Genomic DNA, 11,585 nt, shown 5'->3' with positions numbered 1-11,585 from the left:
AAACAAGAATTTATTATTTAATTTCCAATCTTTTTTCAACAATAAACATTTCATCCGCTGCGCCCTCTAGGCTACTTTACTGTAACATTACGAATCTGCTGACATTTGACACTGACTTTAAGGTGACTTTAAGTACGTAAGTGTGCGTGAATGCAAGAAATTGCAATATTTTGCAGTTGGATTCCGATAATAACGAAATGAGACAATGTTGAGTTGAACATGTCTCGATTTGGATGTAGTATTTTTTATAGTTTTCGCACATATATCAACACATCTTATGAAACTTTGTATTTTGGGAGAAATAGTGAAAATCCACAATTCGTGCACAGTGACGCCATCTTTTGGCTGATAATCGGCATCCCATCCCTAGACATCCACCTTAAGCGAACAAGGCAGACTGACGGCGCACATGAAATTTCGTAATACAACTTGCATGTCTTACCAATCGTCTTATAGTAGTGTAAATAGTGCTATATTGCCGTGCCACTAACACAAATATATGGTTACGTTAGGGCTTAGAGGAATATATAAGCTAAAGAGTTCGTCTTATTACAAACAAGTTTTAGCAAACTTATTTAAATGGGTTTTATCTCTGTATAGAGTAAAAACTCTATGTGGTCTAAGCCTACTTATTTCTCTATACCAAAAGGGTACCTACTTATTGTCGGTTGTCGAGAAGACGCTATTTCCATATAGCTTTAATTTGAAATCAACCTTAAAATCAACAACCGATAATGTGGTACATTATGGTTGAGAACGTCACATATATACTAAGCGATTTTTTTACTGTTTCAGGTTTCTCGTGGAGCTAGGTTGTGATGTGAACGCGCAGGATTCAGATGGATGGACGCCATTGCACTGCGCGGCATCTTGTAACAACCTGCCGATGGTGCGCTTCCTCGTCGACAACGGTAAATTTTGTCCGTTCGTTCAGTTCGTATCGTTCGTTTGCCTCTCTTTCGCTCTAATATATAAGCGCGGTATCGTCTTGGGTCGTCCCATTCGTTTTTTGTCAAGATCTTAAATTAGTCCTATTCTGCTTTCGTCACTCATTCTACATTGAAAGCCACCGACGATTGTGACGAATGTAGAATAGGTGACGAAAACAGAATAGGACTAATTAAAGAACTTGACGAAAAACGAATGGGACGACCCAAGACGATATACCATAAGCGCGATGTGGCGGATAATGGTAATCGCATTTGATTTTATTGCAATTATGAGTATTATATACCTACTCATTCGAAACATTCGTCTCTCGAGCTGCTGCAACCGAGATACCGATATGAAATGATTGAAAAGCCGATTAATTGAAATTGAATCAAACTGAAATTGGACTTGAAAATTTTCTACTTATCGACAATCCAAAAATCTGAATACGCTAGTATACGCGGTAGTTAACTTGACAAAGTAATAACCGAACAAAGGAAAGTAGTCTTATCGGTAAAACGTGCATTGAAAATGCTAATTTTAACCATTTCCAGGTGCGTGCATATTTGCAACGACGCTGTCCGACCACGAGACGGCGGCCGAGAAGTGTGAGGAGGACGAGGAAGGCTTCGACGGCTGTTCGGAATACCTATACAGTAAGTCAACTGACATTATACTTACTGGGATTTACAATAAGGCTCAAATTTAAATAACCCATATTGTAAAATTTTGTAGAGGTTTGTGTTCAACCTGGCTTTGTGAAAAAACAAGACCGAAGGTGACCAAAGTGATCCCATAACGCAGCGTACTACGTAGGCGAACAACACGAACGCGAAGCGAAGCGATGCGGCGCGGTGTGAATTAATCCTTTGATATCTATAGAAGTGTTCCACGTGGGCGATCTCGATGCAAACGCGAACGAACGCCTTGAGCCCGCCGCGCCGCGTCGCGTTCGCTTACGTAAGACGCAGTGTAAGTGTTCCGTGAACAAAGTTTTGCACGGAACACTAAAAAATTAGGTACTAATACTTTTATGTAATTTTGTTTAATTTACTTTTTCCAGGTGTTCAAGAGAAGCTCGGTATAATGAACAACGGGCTAGTATATGGCGTGTTTTCGTACACGGCGGCGCGGCCGGACGAGCTCTCGTTCGAGACGGGCGCGCGGCTGCAGGTGCTGCGCAAGGGCGACGACAGCGAGCGCGAGTGGTGGTGGTGCCGCGACGACACCGGCCGCGAGGGATACGTGCCCAGGAACCTGCTGGGGGTGAGTACTGCCACAGACAAGACATGAACAACGGGCTAGTGTACGGCGAGTTCTCGTACACGGCCAGACGAGCTCTCGTTCGAGACGGGCGCGCGGCGCCAGGTGCTGCGGGAATGGCGACGACGCAGGCCGCGAGGGATACGTGCCCAGGAACCTGCTGAGGGTTAGTCGCTTGTCAACTATAGACCGACCGCTTAAATGAGTCCTCGCCTGCGGGGTACGGGGGCGACGGGGTAGGACGACTAAGTGCCAGTTGCACCAACCACATTTGACAGACTGATCATCGTCAGCCGGCGCGCCCCGCGCCTTTACTATGAAACTTTCCATACATAAAAATTTAGCGAACTCTTTAACGTTCGTAACAGTTTGGTGCAACCGACCCTAAGGGTGGCGGGGGAGGTGCGGGCGGCAGGCGTACGGCGCGGCATTGTAGCGATGCGACGAAATCGCGGAGTGAGCCACGCTTAGTATGTACTATGATAATCGGGGCTGGGGAATATGGATTCAATTGAAGCGTAGCTTCTCCAAAGAGTGGGGTCCTCAGCTCGACAGGATATCTTAACTTTTAACGCAATAGAACTAGGGCATGCAGTACCGGTCCCGGTACCAAGAATTTCATTTCCCGGTTCTTCCCGGTTCCCAAGGCACCTTTTGATTACTTTTAAGAAATTGGTTGTGTTAGCATACAATCTTTATGAATGACTTATTTTCATACAAATAATTGCATAAGAATTGATAAATGACTTATTTTATTATAATTATTATAAACCAACACTTATTGGCGTTCAAACCTATTTTACGAAAATAACCGGCACCCTTTACCTCCGCCTGGGCCGAGCCACATGGCTGTAGCGTAGTCAATGCACTCAGCACTATGACGGCACGGCCTGCCTGCACGAAAGCCTTCTTTACTAGGTTTGTCGGGTTATTTGCGTCCCCCGTTTCATAGCACCATTATTAAACGTTATATCATGTCCCGAGCTAAAGTACTAAAACATTACTAGGTACTTACTTATATAAATGGAAATAAATAGTCATATCATGAGAACCGGGAAGTACCGGTACCGGGTCTTCAGTACCGGTTCTTTTGACACTATAAAATTCCCAGGAATTCCCGGGAATATGAGAACCGGGAATTCCCGGGAGCATGCCCTAAATAGAACATGCGAATTGTTTGTTGTGACTTGTGACAGGCCACGTGGATGGCTGCTTACAAAAATTCGACTCTAGGCAGATATGAAGTTTTACTTACTTTACCAGCGGCCCACATGACTCATGAGGCCGTGTTTAAATATTGGTAAATGAGTATTCGACCTTGATATACCTAACTGGTTCTTTATAAATGCAGGCTTTAGCTCGATAGAGACCCTGACAGAATTGAAATTACGTTCTTTGTTCTAAATCTGAGAGAGATTTTCTCTCTTCAATCGGTCCCTCATTGCTGAGGATCGTGACTCCGTTTGATTCCGTCAACTAGTTGTCTCCATCGGTCCCGTTCTGTAGCTTGGTGGAGTGCGTCGCTGACAGGTATTTTTAGTTCCTCCGCTATTTGGTCCGACCATCGTTTGGGACTTCTACCCCTAGGCCTTTTTCCCTCTATTTTACCGGTCACGATAAGGCGTTCCAAATTGCTGGTATCCCTGCGTGCAACATGGCCAAAGTACCGCAATATTCGTTGCAAACAGGTTGTGGATAGACGTTGAGTCTTTTCTATTTTTAATTGTTTTAGAATAGATATGTTGGTGCGGCGGGCCGTCCATGGTATTCTTAGCATACGTCGCCACTGTCGCCAGCACCACATCTCAAAAGCGTCGATTCTCTGTCTATCAGCGGCTTTGAATGTCCACGTCTCTGTACTGTATAGAGCAATGGAGAAGACAAGGGTGCGGACCAGGTGTATTTTAGTCCGGTGGCTAATATTACGGTCTCTCCAAACTTTGCTCAGTTGGGTCATTGCAGACTTTGCCATGCCAATCCGTCTCCGTATCTCAGGTTCTAAATCTACCTTGCTGAATAAATTTATCCTTTATACCAGCCAATGTACTTTGCGGGAATACGAGTATTTCTACAGTAATTGAAGTCAATCAAACATCCTTGTCAAACATCGGCCTTTGAACTAGTTTTACAGTTGGACCAAAAAGTGGTACTTATCGTCTTGGGTCGTCCCATTCGTTTTTCGTCAAGTTCTTAAATTAGTCCTATTCTGCTTTCTTCACGCTTTCTACATTGAAAGCCACCGACGATTGTGACGAATGTAGAATGGGTGACGAAAGCAGAATAGGACCAATTTAAGAACTTGACGAAAAACGAATGGGACGACCCAAGACGATACCCAAAAAGAAAAGTGTGGCCAAGAGGAAATCAATCCATTTCATAGGTAGATTGAACAATTTATGTTATTTATGCTTTGGTTTCTTTGAAGTCGATTTAGGGCATTTTTAGTTACTTTAGTAATTTTCTACTATATTAACAGTTTGTTGTTTGTTGCAGTTATACCCAAGAGTAACCCCGCAGCAGGATTGAAGGAACAATGAAGCTTAAACAATATTATGACCTGATATCATGTACAGTTCTCTAATTTTTAAACTATTTATATAATTGTAATCTATAAAAATACTGTATCTATACAATTTTATCAGATCTAATATTTTGTACATATTTAACATAGTTCAAAACGAATGAGATTATGTTGTACATTTTATAAATATATGAGTCATCATTTAAATTGATCGTGGAAATTTGTATATTGTTCTTAGGATGCTGCAAATATTGTGAGATATTATACATAAATTGACAATACAAATATGAAGAAAACAAGTTATTTGTTTAATTTTTACTTAATTTTTTTTTTATTATAATATAGGTACATAATAATACAATAGAGATCATTTACTTCAAACGTTTTTAGGATTTAGAATGAGATCTAGCTAATCTCATTCTGAATCCTAAAAACGTAGAATGCTTCAAACTTCAAAAAAAAGGAGTAATTTACCCTTGTGATTATACTATTTTATTGTAAGTAAGTCGTGCTGCTATTACTACTAAATTCTATTGCTTTGCTATTCAAATAAATACCTACTAAATTTAATAAATATAAAATTTTGGTCATTAGTCAAAGACGTAGAATTCAGTTTTTAAAGTGAGTTTTGGTACATTTGATTTACTACTGACAGATAAGACCAGGTTGTGCCGCAGATCTGAAATTAAAGGAAAAATAAGTAGTCAGTCCAAGCTAACTATGCAGCTGCTTGGCAAGCGAGAATTGCGTATTTAATTACCTACGTCTCGTAGCCTTATTGCGTAGGTAGCGTTGCAGCCCGCCAACTTTATCTTAATGAGTAGGGTTAAGGACGGAACAGTGGCTCGGAAAAAAATAGCCGGGTACAGTGGCTCACTCTATTATCTATCTATGGCTCAGGCTATTAGCTTTCCTACTTCTTCTTTGTCGGATATTAGGAGTCGGGCAATAACAATACCTCATCATCATCATCATCATCATTCTAGCCTTCAGTCGCCCACTGCTGAGCATAGGCCTCTCCAACACAACAACAACAATACCTACCTTATAAAATGTTTCTAAGTTTATATCGGCGTATCCCATTGCTCGCAATTTGCATGGCTTTTGTGACCTGAGAATTAAAAGTTTCAATTATAAATCGCTCACACGAGTCGCACGCTTTCCACGTCACATAATAAGATAATAACGCTACAATTATTCGTGCCGTCTTAACAGTACCTACCAACTGACACCCGTGGCAAATTTATCGAATAGGGATCATGAAGCCTGTACTTACGGCCTCTCGGTCAAATTGGGCCCCCTCTCGGGCTAGGGGTATTTTGCCCGATTTGCCACCCTATAGTTACAAGACCTTGCATCTTGGCACTATAGTATTTATTGATTTAACCTCTTGATCGCCAAAGACGCGTACGGCAACAGCTCAATATCAACCCTCGTGCGTTCCCACAAGGTTCAAGATGGCGCGTCGCATATGACAGGCGCTTGGCGTTCAAAATTATAAATTATCTGTTAACGATCAGAGCCTTTATAATTATGTAGAACTAGATAAGCTGAGATTGCAATGCTGGGAATGCGGACGATTTACACCAAGAAGCATGTGTGGTTCAGCCTTTATAACGTATGACGAGCAAACCTTGAAATGATGATAACTATAATTTTCCTGAATCTTTGATCGCTGTTGTACCATAGAGTTTGATAGGCGGCGCTGGCGACTCCACTGCTCTGTAAGTAAATTTGCACGGCACTCACTTGCATTTTTAGTCTTTATTGGCGACATGTTTCGGGCCCGTCGGGGGTCCTTCCTCAGGCTAGAATGCTCGCGGCGGCTGCACACAACAAACATGCCCATGGGGCCGAAGCATGTCGCCAATAGCGACAAAAAATACAAGTGAGTGTAACGGTTGTGATCTATATAAATTTAGTAATAAGCTACTAAAAAATAAATAGATGTAAATCTTACTGTATCTGATAGAATCTGCCCCGGCAGCATAATATAAAAGACGGAGAACAGGACCACTATCGCAGCCGTCAAATACATGCACTGCTGGAACTTCACCTCAATCACCTGAGAACCGTTTTAGAAAGAGGTACAGTCAGCATATACCTAACATACAAGTATGTATTATAATTAAGTGAGTAATTGGAGGAATTTTGGCCGAAGGGTGTCAAGTTTCGGCGGTTCCGCGGCCGGCTCCCTGACACTGCGGGGTTGCGCATCGCAGCCATAATGTGTTTTGTAGTGTTTAGTTTTAAAATATATTTTTATAATATGTATGCTAGTTTTAAGGTATTTATGTATGGGCCACTAGTTGCCTGAAATAAAGATTTTCATTTCATTAAGTTACTTAGTTTTAGATGTAAAATGTGTTAGAGCTTAGGTATTAGGTACAATTTTGATTGCAAGATCTTATTTTTTATGTTTACCTAAACCATGATTGTACATTTATAACATTTAAGTAACTATTTAAGCGTATTACGATTGTTGTAATTTTTGGATATATTTCAATTAAATAAATTTTATCTTTATATTTAGCATCAAAAGGAACCTATATCAGACTATTCGTCAAAAGTATCTAATTAGTACCATTTTCCAATAGGTTAACAAAAAACAATCTCTAGTCTATAAGTAGGTGCCTGTACAGGGGAATTAGACTGTCGGCCCAATTCGAACAATGCTTATAATAAGATGTCAGACCATCGATCTGTCAGTGTCAAAAGTGACGATTTTGGTTGAAGAAATGACACTTTTGCGCATATATACGGTTAGTACAAGACTGTGTAGGTAATTATTAGCTCTTGTAAAGCGATATCTAGCTGGACTTTTTTTGGAGCAATGGGCCGCGTGAATAACCTCAATAACCTGGCGTTGACTCCAGAATAGTGGTTTAAAGAGACAAAATTTAACAGGTGTTTGGAAGATAAGTAGGTTAGTCTTTACTTACTATACCAAGAAATCCAAAGAAACAAATAATTAAAGACGAGAAGATTAACACATTAAACATAATAGCACCAAATATTTCATCCAAATCCTCAGCTAATCTGAAAATAAAGAGATTTAAAAGCACTTACTTACGTCAATATACTTAATTGTGTCGCTTAACTTCAAACTCGGGTAAATCCATTGGACCCTCTCAGCAAATATCTACCCTATTACGTTTTCTTAATACCAAAATCGCATAATCTGACAGATGGATTTACCCGAGTTTGAAGTTAAGCGACTCAATTATTGAACTTGTGGACTACTCTTAGTTGTACGGCCTGATTTGAATTTTAAGATACCTACTTACGTCAAAAATTTGTTAAAGATACGATTTAGGATCGGATATGACAGTGTCAAGTGACGTTTTTGTTTGAAGAAATGCCACTTTTGACATATCCGATCCATGTCGTATCTTTAGCAAATAGGCCTGTTGCAAGTAACAAAGAATCATGGAAATAATGGTTTCAAAGAAACAAATATGTTAATATGATTCTAAAAAATGGCCCAATCTCAGTATAAACTGAAGGATTATTAAGATATTCAATAAAATAAAAGTGCAAAATTCTCCAATCGGCCATTATTACTGAAACGCCAATCAGAAGCGTTCTAAACAGTGACGTCATCAATCCATAACATATTTCTTAGAGCAACATAGACAACCTCATTGACCGAAATCTATACGTCCTCACCAAAGAGTTCGAAAGGTGCACAAAAAATATTATTTCGCCACTAAACATTTATTACGTCCAAAAAATATTATTACACGATATAAAGTAGATATCTATTTGTTATTATTTAAATAAAATGCTAAATAATACGATATTTCAACAAGAAACTTTTTTAATTATTTGGCTGAATGGAACTATCATTGCCATGTTGGCTGTCGTAACTAGAAAAAGTGAAAAATTAAAAAGTAAACCGGCGCTCGGTGATTTTCACTCAAAATTTACATGTATCTAAATAATTCATTTTAAACTGCAACCGTGTGAGAGTTTTTGTGTAAAATAAGTTATTGTGATAAATTATTGTAATGTATTTATCATCCCTAATCGTAATATATGGTGCTGAATTAACAATATCATTCGGATTCAAGGGAAATTCGTAACTGTAAGTATGTAAACATTGTCTAACACCCTACCACCAACTAAATTATGACGTCACAAATGGCATGCGAGGCGTTTTCGCGCGAAGTTTAAACTAGCTATAATAAAATGCAATTATCTATGTTAAATCTTATGTGTATAGCTGAAATATTGTGTTTTTTGGAACCAATACAGGTGTACCGACAATAATACAAGGGATTTCAAAATTTGTCATCAGGCCTATTATTGAAATTTTTGAAACCTAGTCCGAATCACGTGGTAGTTTTACGATATCTACTTATGAATTAATTCTGCCTGCATTCGATTCTTTCTGTCAGGACCTAGCTACATAGAAAAATAATAAGTTTGTAAACAAAACAACAAAGCCAAGGCTTACTTCAAAAGATTTTGATGTCTCTTAACGATATTTTTAAGGTTTTCCAGAGATTCATCTGCATCCTGTCCTCGGCCCACGTTTATATTCACCAGGTCGTGTTGCAGCAGACGAAAGAGCATGGACACGTCGATCGTTAACGTGAATAGGAACATATCGCAGGACTCATAGCTGCATTCGTAGATTGTTGTTGCTAGAACATTGTTAGCCTTAAAGCTAGGTTTAGACTAGATACGTCCCCGTATACCGGGACACATCCCCGTTTGAAGCTTAGTGTCCCGGTGTACCCGTCATTAAGAAAATTGTCCCCGTCAATGCTTAGAATTTTGCGAGGGTTGCCATGCGTCCCATTGTTATTGTCCCGGTCAACGTTCCTATACTTTAGCAACCCAGCAGGTTGCTTACTTACTTGATAGGTTACTTGCGTGCAATTTTCATTACATTGCGGTATCTGGTCCGACTTTTGAATGCAATACCCATACCTTAATTAGTCAGCAATGTAACGATGGATACGCCTTTAAGCCCGCGATACCTTTGAAACCGCTCAGGACTGGGATAAGTTGCTTACTCGAAGAGAGGCCTATGCCCAGCAGTGGACGATTAAAGGGTGATATGATGATGCTGAATATAAATAAGTATAAAATATACGACATTAACACAAATAAGCAGTTATTGAGGCCATTCACCCCGAGTCGCAACCAAAATCCCAATAATCACTTACTTGCTAAAATTTGCATCAAATATACCGCCACATATTTCCACACCGAGTCCATCTCAAACGGATAGTACAGTTGACACGGGAAAACATAGTCGGGGTTTTTATCCAGGATCCGAAGGACGAAGTATATGACTAAATTAATCGAATTGTAAATTATTAAACCGGCTCTAGTACACCTGAAATACGCTGAAAGAAAATAAAGAAGGTGATTGAGTCTTGTCCAGGGGGATGGTCACATATACATTGACTATCAAGGGGGAGGCCTATGTTCAGCAGTGGACGTCTTATGGCTGAGATGATGATGATGATGACATAGACTATCCACGCTTAACCTATCATTACTAACATTTATGTTTTTACTAAATTACCAGTGTAAATAATTATCAGAAGTCGGAATTCTAAGAAGTTTACATTAACAGTACCTATACCATTACATATAAATATATAATATCGATAAAACTAATAATGATACCCGAGGAAGCGAAATATTCCAAAATTAAACCTCGAGCGTAGCGAGTTGTTCGAAAAACGGAATCTTGAGCGTTGCGAGGGTTTCAAAGCACGAGGGTTAAACAAAATTTGCCCCCCCAAAACCAAATCAAATCCAAATGAATGTTATTAAATATTTATCATCCAAAATCATCATTTAAAAGTCAATTCTACCAGCAAACATAAGAAAACAACTCAAAATTTGCATTATATTACCTGTGAACAAAATGCAACTTTGCTATCAGTTTTTGAAGTGCAAAGTAAGCCTTTCCGAGCTGGTGTGGTGAAAAGTAATTTATTTTAAATACAGTCAAATATCCTATACGGCCGTAGACTCTGGGCGAAATACGCTCCTCAGTGGTCGCCAGACACACCAACAAGTTTATATGGGATTTTTTTACTAATGATTTAGTCGCAAATTATAAAATATTGATAGGTATAATTATTTACCTTTGCATACGATCTTATTGCGGTGGATCCAGTAGTTCATGATCTCTTTTTTTTCTCGGTCCTCGATGTCACGAGGCCATAGCTCAGCTATTTCATAAACAACACACCTTATGCGATGTTTCTTGCGCAATAACGATAATTTTAATAAACCTAAAAATCGAATTTAAAGTGACATAATTCATACTAAACTAACAATAAACTAATTTAACGATTTATTTCAACTGCGAGTGACTAAAATAGGTATAGATAGCTCATAAAGTAAAATAGGTAATAATTTGTGGCTTTCTAACACAGAAGGGTCCTTATGCTTTAAGTGCAATAAAGACCATTTTATCTGAAATTACAACAAAAATTCTGATGGAAAGCCACATTTTATGAAATCCCATGTGTTCCGGTAAGGTAGAGAAATGTCAGAAAGGGGAACAAGGCGATTCCATGCCCGGTCTCTCTTATAATAAATAATAATACTTACTTTGGATCACCAGAAGAAAACAAGGTATGGCATTAGCAATCTCCAAAATGCCAGCATCTGTTTCGTTTATTTTGATAAAGAATAAAGTAAAGCCAGAAGAAAATATAAAAGACAGCAGAACAAATATGGTAAATTTGCAATAATTTTTAAAACGAGCTTTGTCATCGTCGAAGAATTCCTGTCCAATAAATCTAAATAATTTGACTGGAATAATAATTGTATCAATCAAACTAGAAGGCAACTGTTCTAGTGAAGCCATTTTGGAAGAATGATAACAGAAGTGTAT

General features: G+C 39.0%; 2 protein-coding genes across 2 annotated transcripts; one reads left to right on the top strand and one right to left on the bottom strand.

The window, feature by feature from the left end:
• Positions 1-781: 781 nt before the first annotated feature.
• On the top strand, positions 782-5,013 carry LOC134671282 (apoptosis-stimulating of p53 protein 1-like). Its single transcript, XM_063529092.1, has 4 exons — positions 782-911; positions 1,485-1,586; positions 1,994-2,196; positions 4,687-5,013. The coding sequence occupies exons 1-4, from the start codon at positions 887-889 to the stop codon at positions 4,717-4,719; spliced, it is 363 nt and encodes a 120-aa protein (XP_063385162.1). The 5' UTR covers positions 782-886; the 3' UTR covers positions 4,720-5,013.
• Positions 5,014-5,071: 58 nt separating this feature from the next.
• LOC134671281 (odorant receptor 67a-like) lies at positions 5,072-11,585 on the bottom strand. Its single transcript, XM_063529091.1, has 9 exons — positions 11,300-11,585; positions 10,828-10,977; positions 9,892-10,074; positions 9,174-9,363; positions 7,657-7,753; positions 6,675-6,779; positions 6,348-6,436; positions 5,759-5,825; positions 5,072-5,393 (listed from the first exon to the last, which is right to left on the bottom strand). The coding sequence occupies exons 1-9, from the start codon at positions 11,556-11,558 to the stop codon at positions 5,331-5,333; spliced, it is 1,203 nt and encodes a 400-aa protein (XP_063385161.1). The 5' UTR covers positions 11,559-11,585; the 3' UTR covers positions 5,072-5,330.

The sequence above is a fragment of the Cydia fagiglandana genome, chromosome 15, assembly GCF_963556715.1.
Source record: "Cydia fagiglandana chromosome 15, ilCydFagi1.1, whole genome shotgun sequence".
NCBI lineage: Eukaryota > Metazoa > Arthropoda > Insecta > Lepidoptera > Tortricidae > Cydia > Cydia fagiglandana.
The sequence above is the reverse complement of the archived record's forward strand: the minus strand, read 5'-3'. Positions and strand labels throughout refer to the sequence as shown.

What these genes read in the sequence shown, in the direction of transcription:
- LOC134671281 (XM_063529091.1), bottom strand. Translation starts at nt 11,558, where the DNA reads ATGGCTTCACTAGAACAGTTGCCTTCTAGTTTGATTGATACAATTATT. An exon ending in TCTTTGGATTTCTTGGTATA is followed by an intron (nt 6,780 to 7,656) that starts GTAAGTAAAGAC and finishes AACGGTTCTCAG; the next exon opens with GTGATTGAGGTGAAGTTCCA. An exon ending in ATAGTTATCATCATTTCAAG is followed by an intron (nt 5,826 to 6,347) that starts GTTTGCTCGTCA and finishes TTTAATTCTCAG; the next exon opens with GTCACAAAAGCCATGCAAAT.
- LOC134671282 (XM_063529092.1), top strand. Translation starts at nt 887, where the DNA reads ATGGTGCGCTTCCTCGTCGACAACG. An exon ending in CTGTTCGGAATACCTATACA is followed by an intron (nt 1,587 to 1,993) that starts GTAAGTCAACTG and finishes TACTTTTTCCAG; the next exon opens with GTGTTCAAGAGAAGCTCGGT. An exon ending in TGCCCAGGAACCTGCTGGGG is followed by an intron (nt 2,197 to 4,686) that starts GTGAGTACTGCC and finishes TGTTTGTTGCAG; the next exon opens with TTATACCCAAGAGTAACCCC.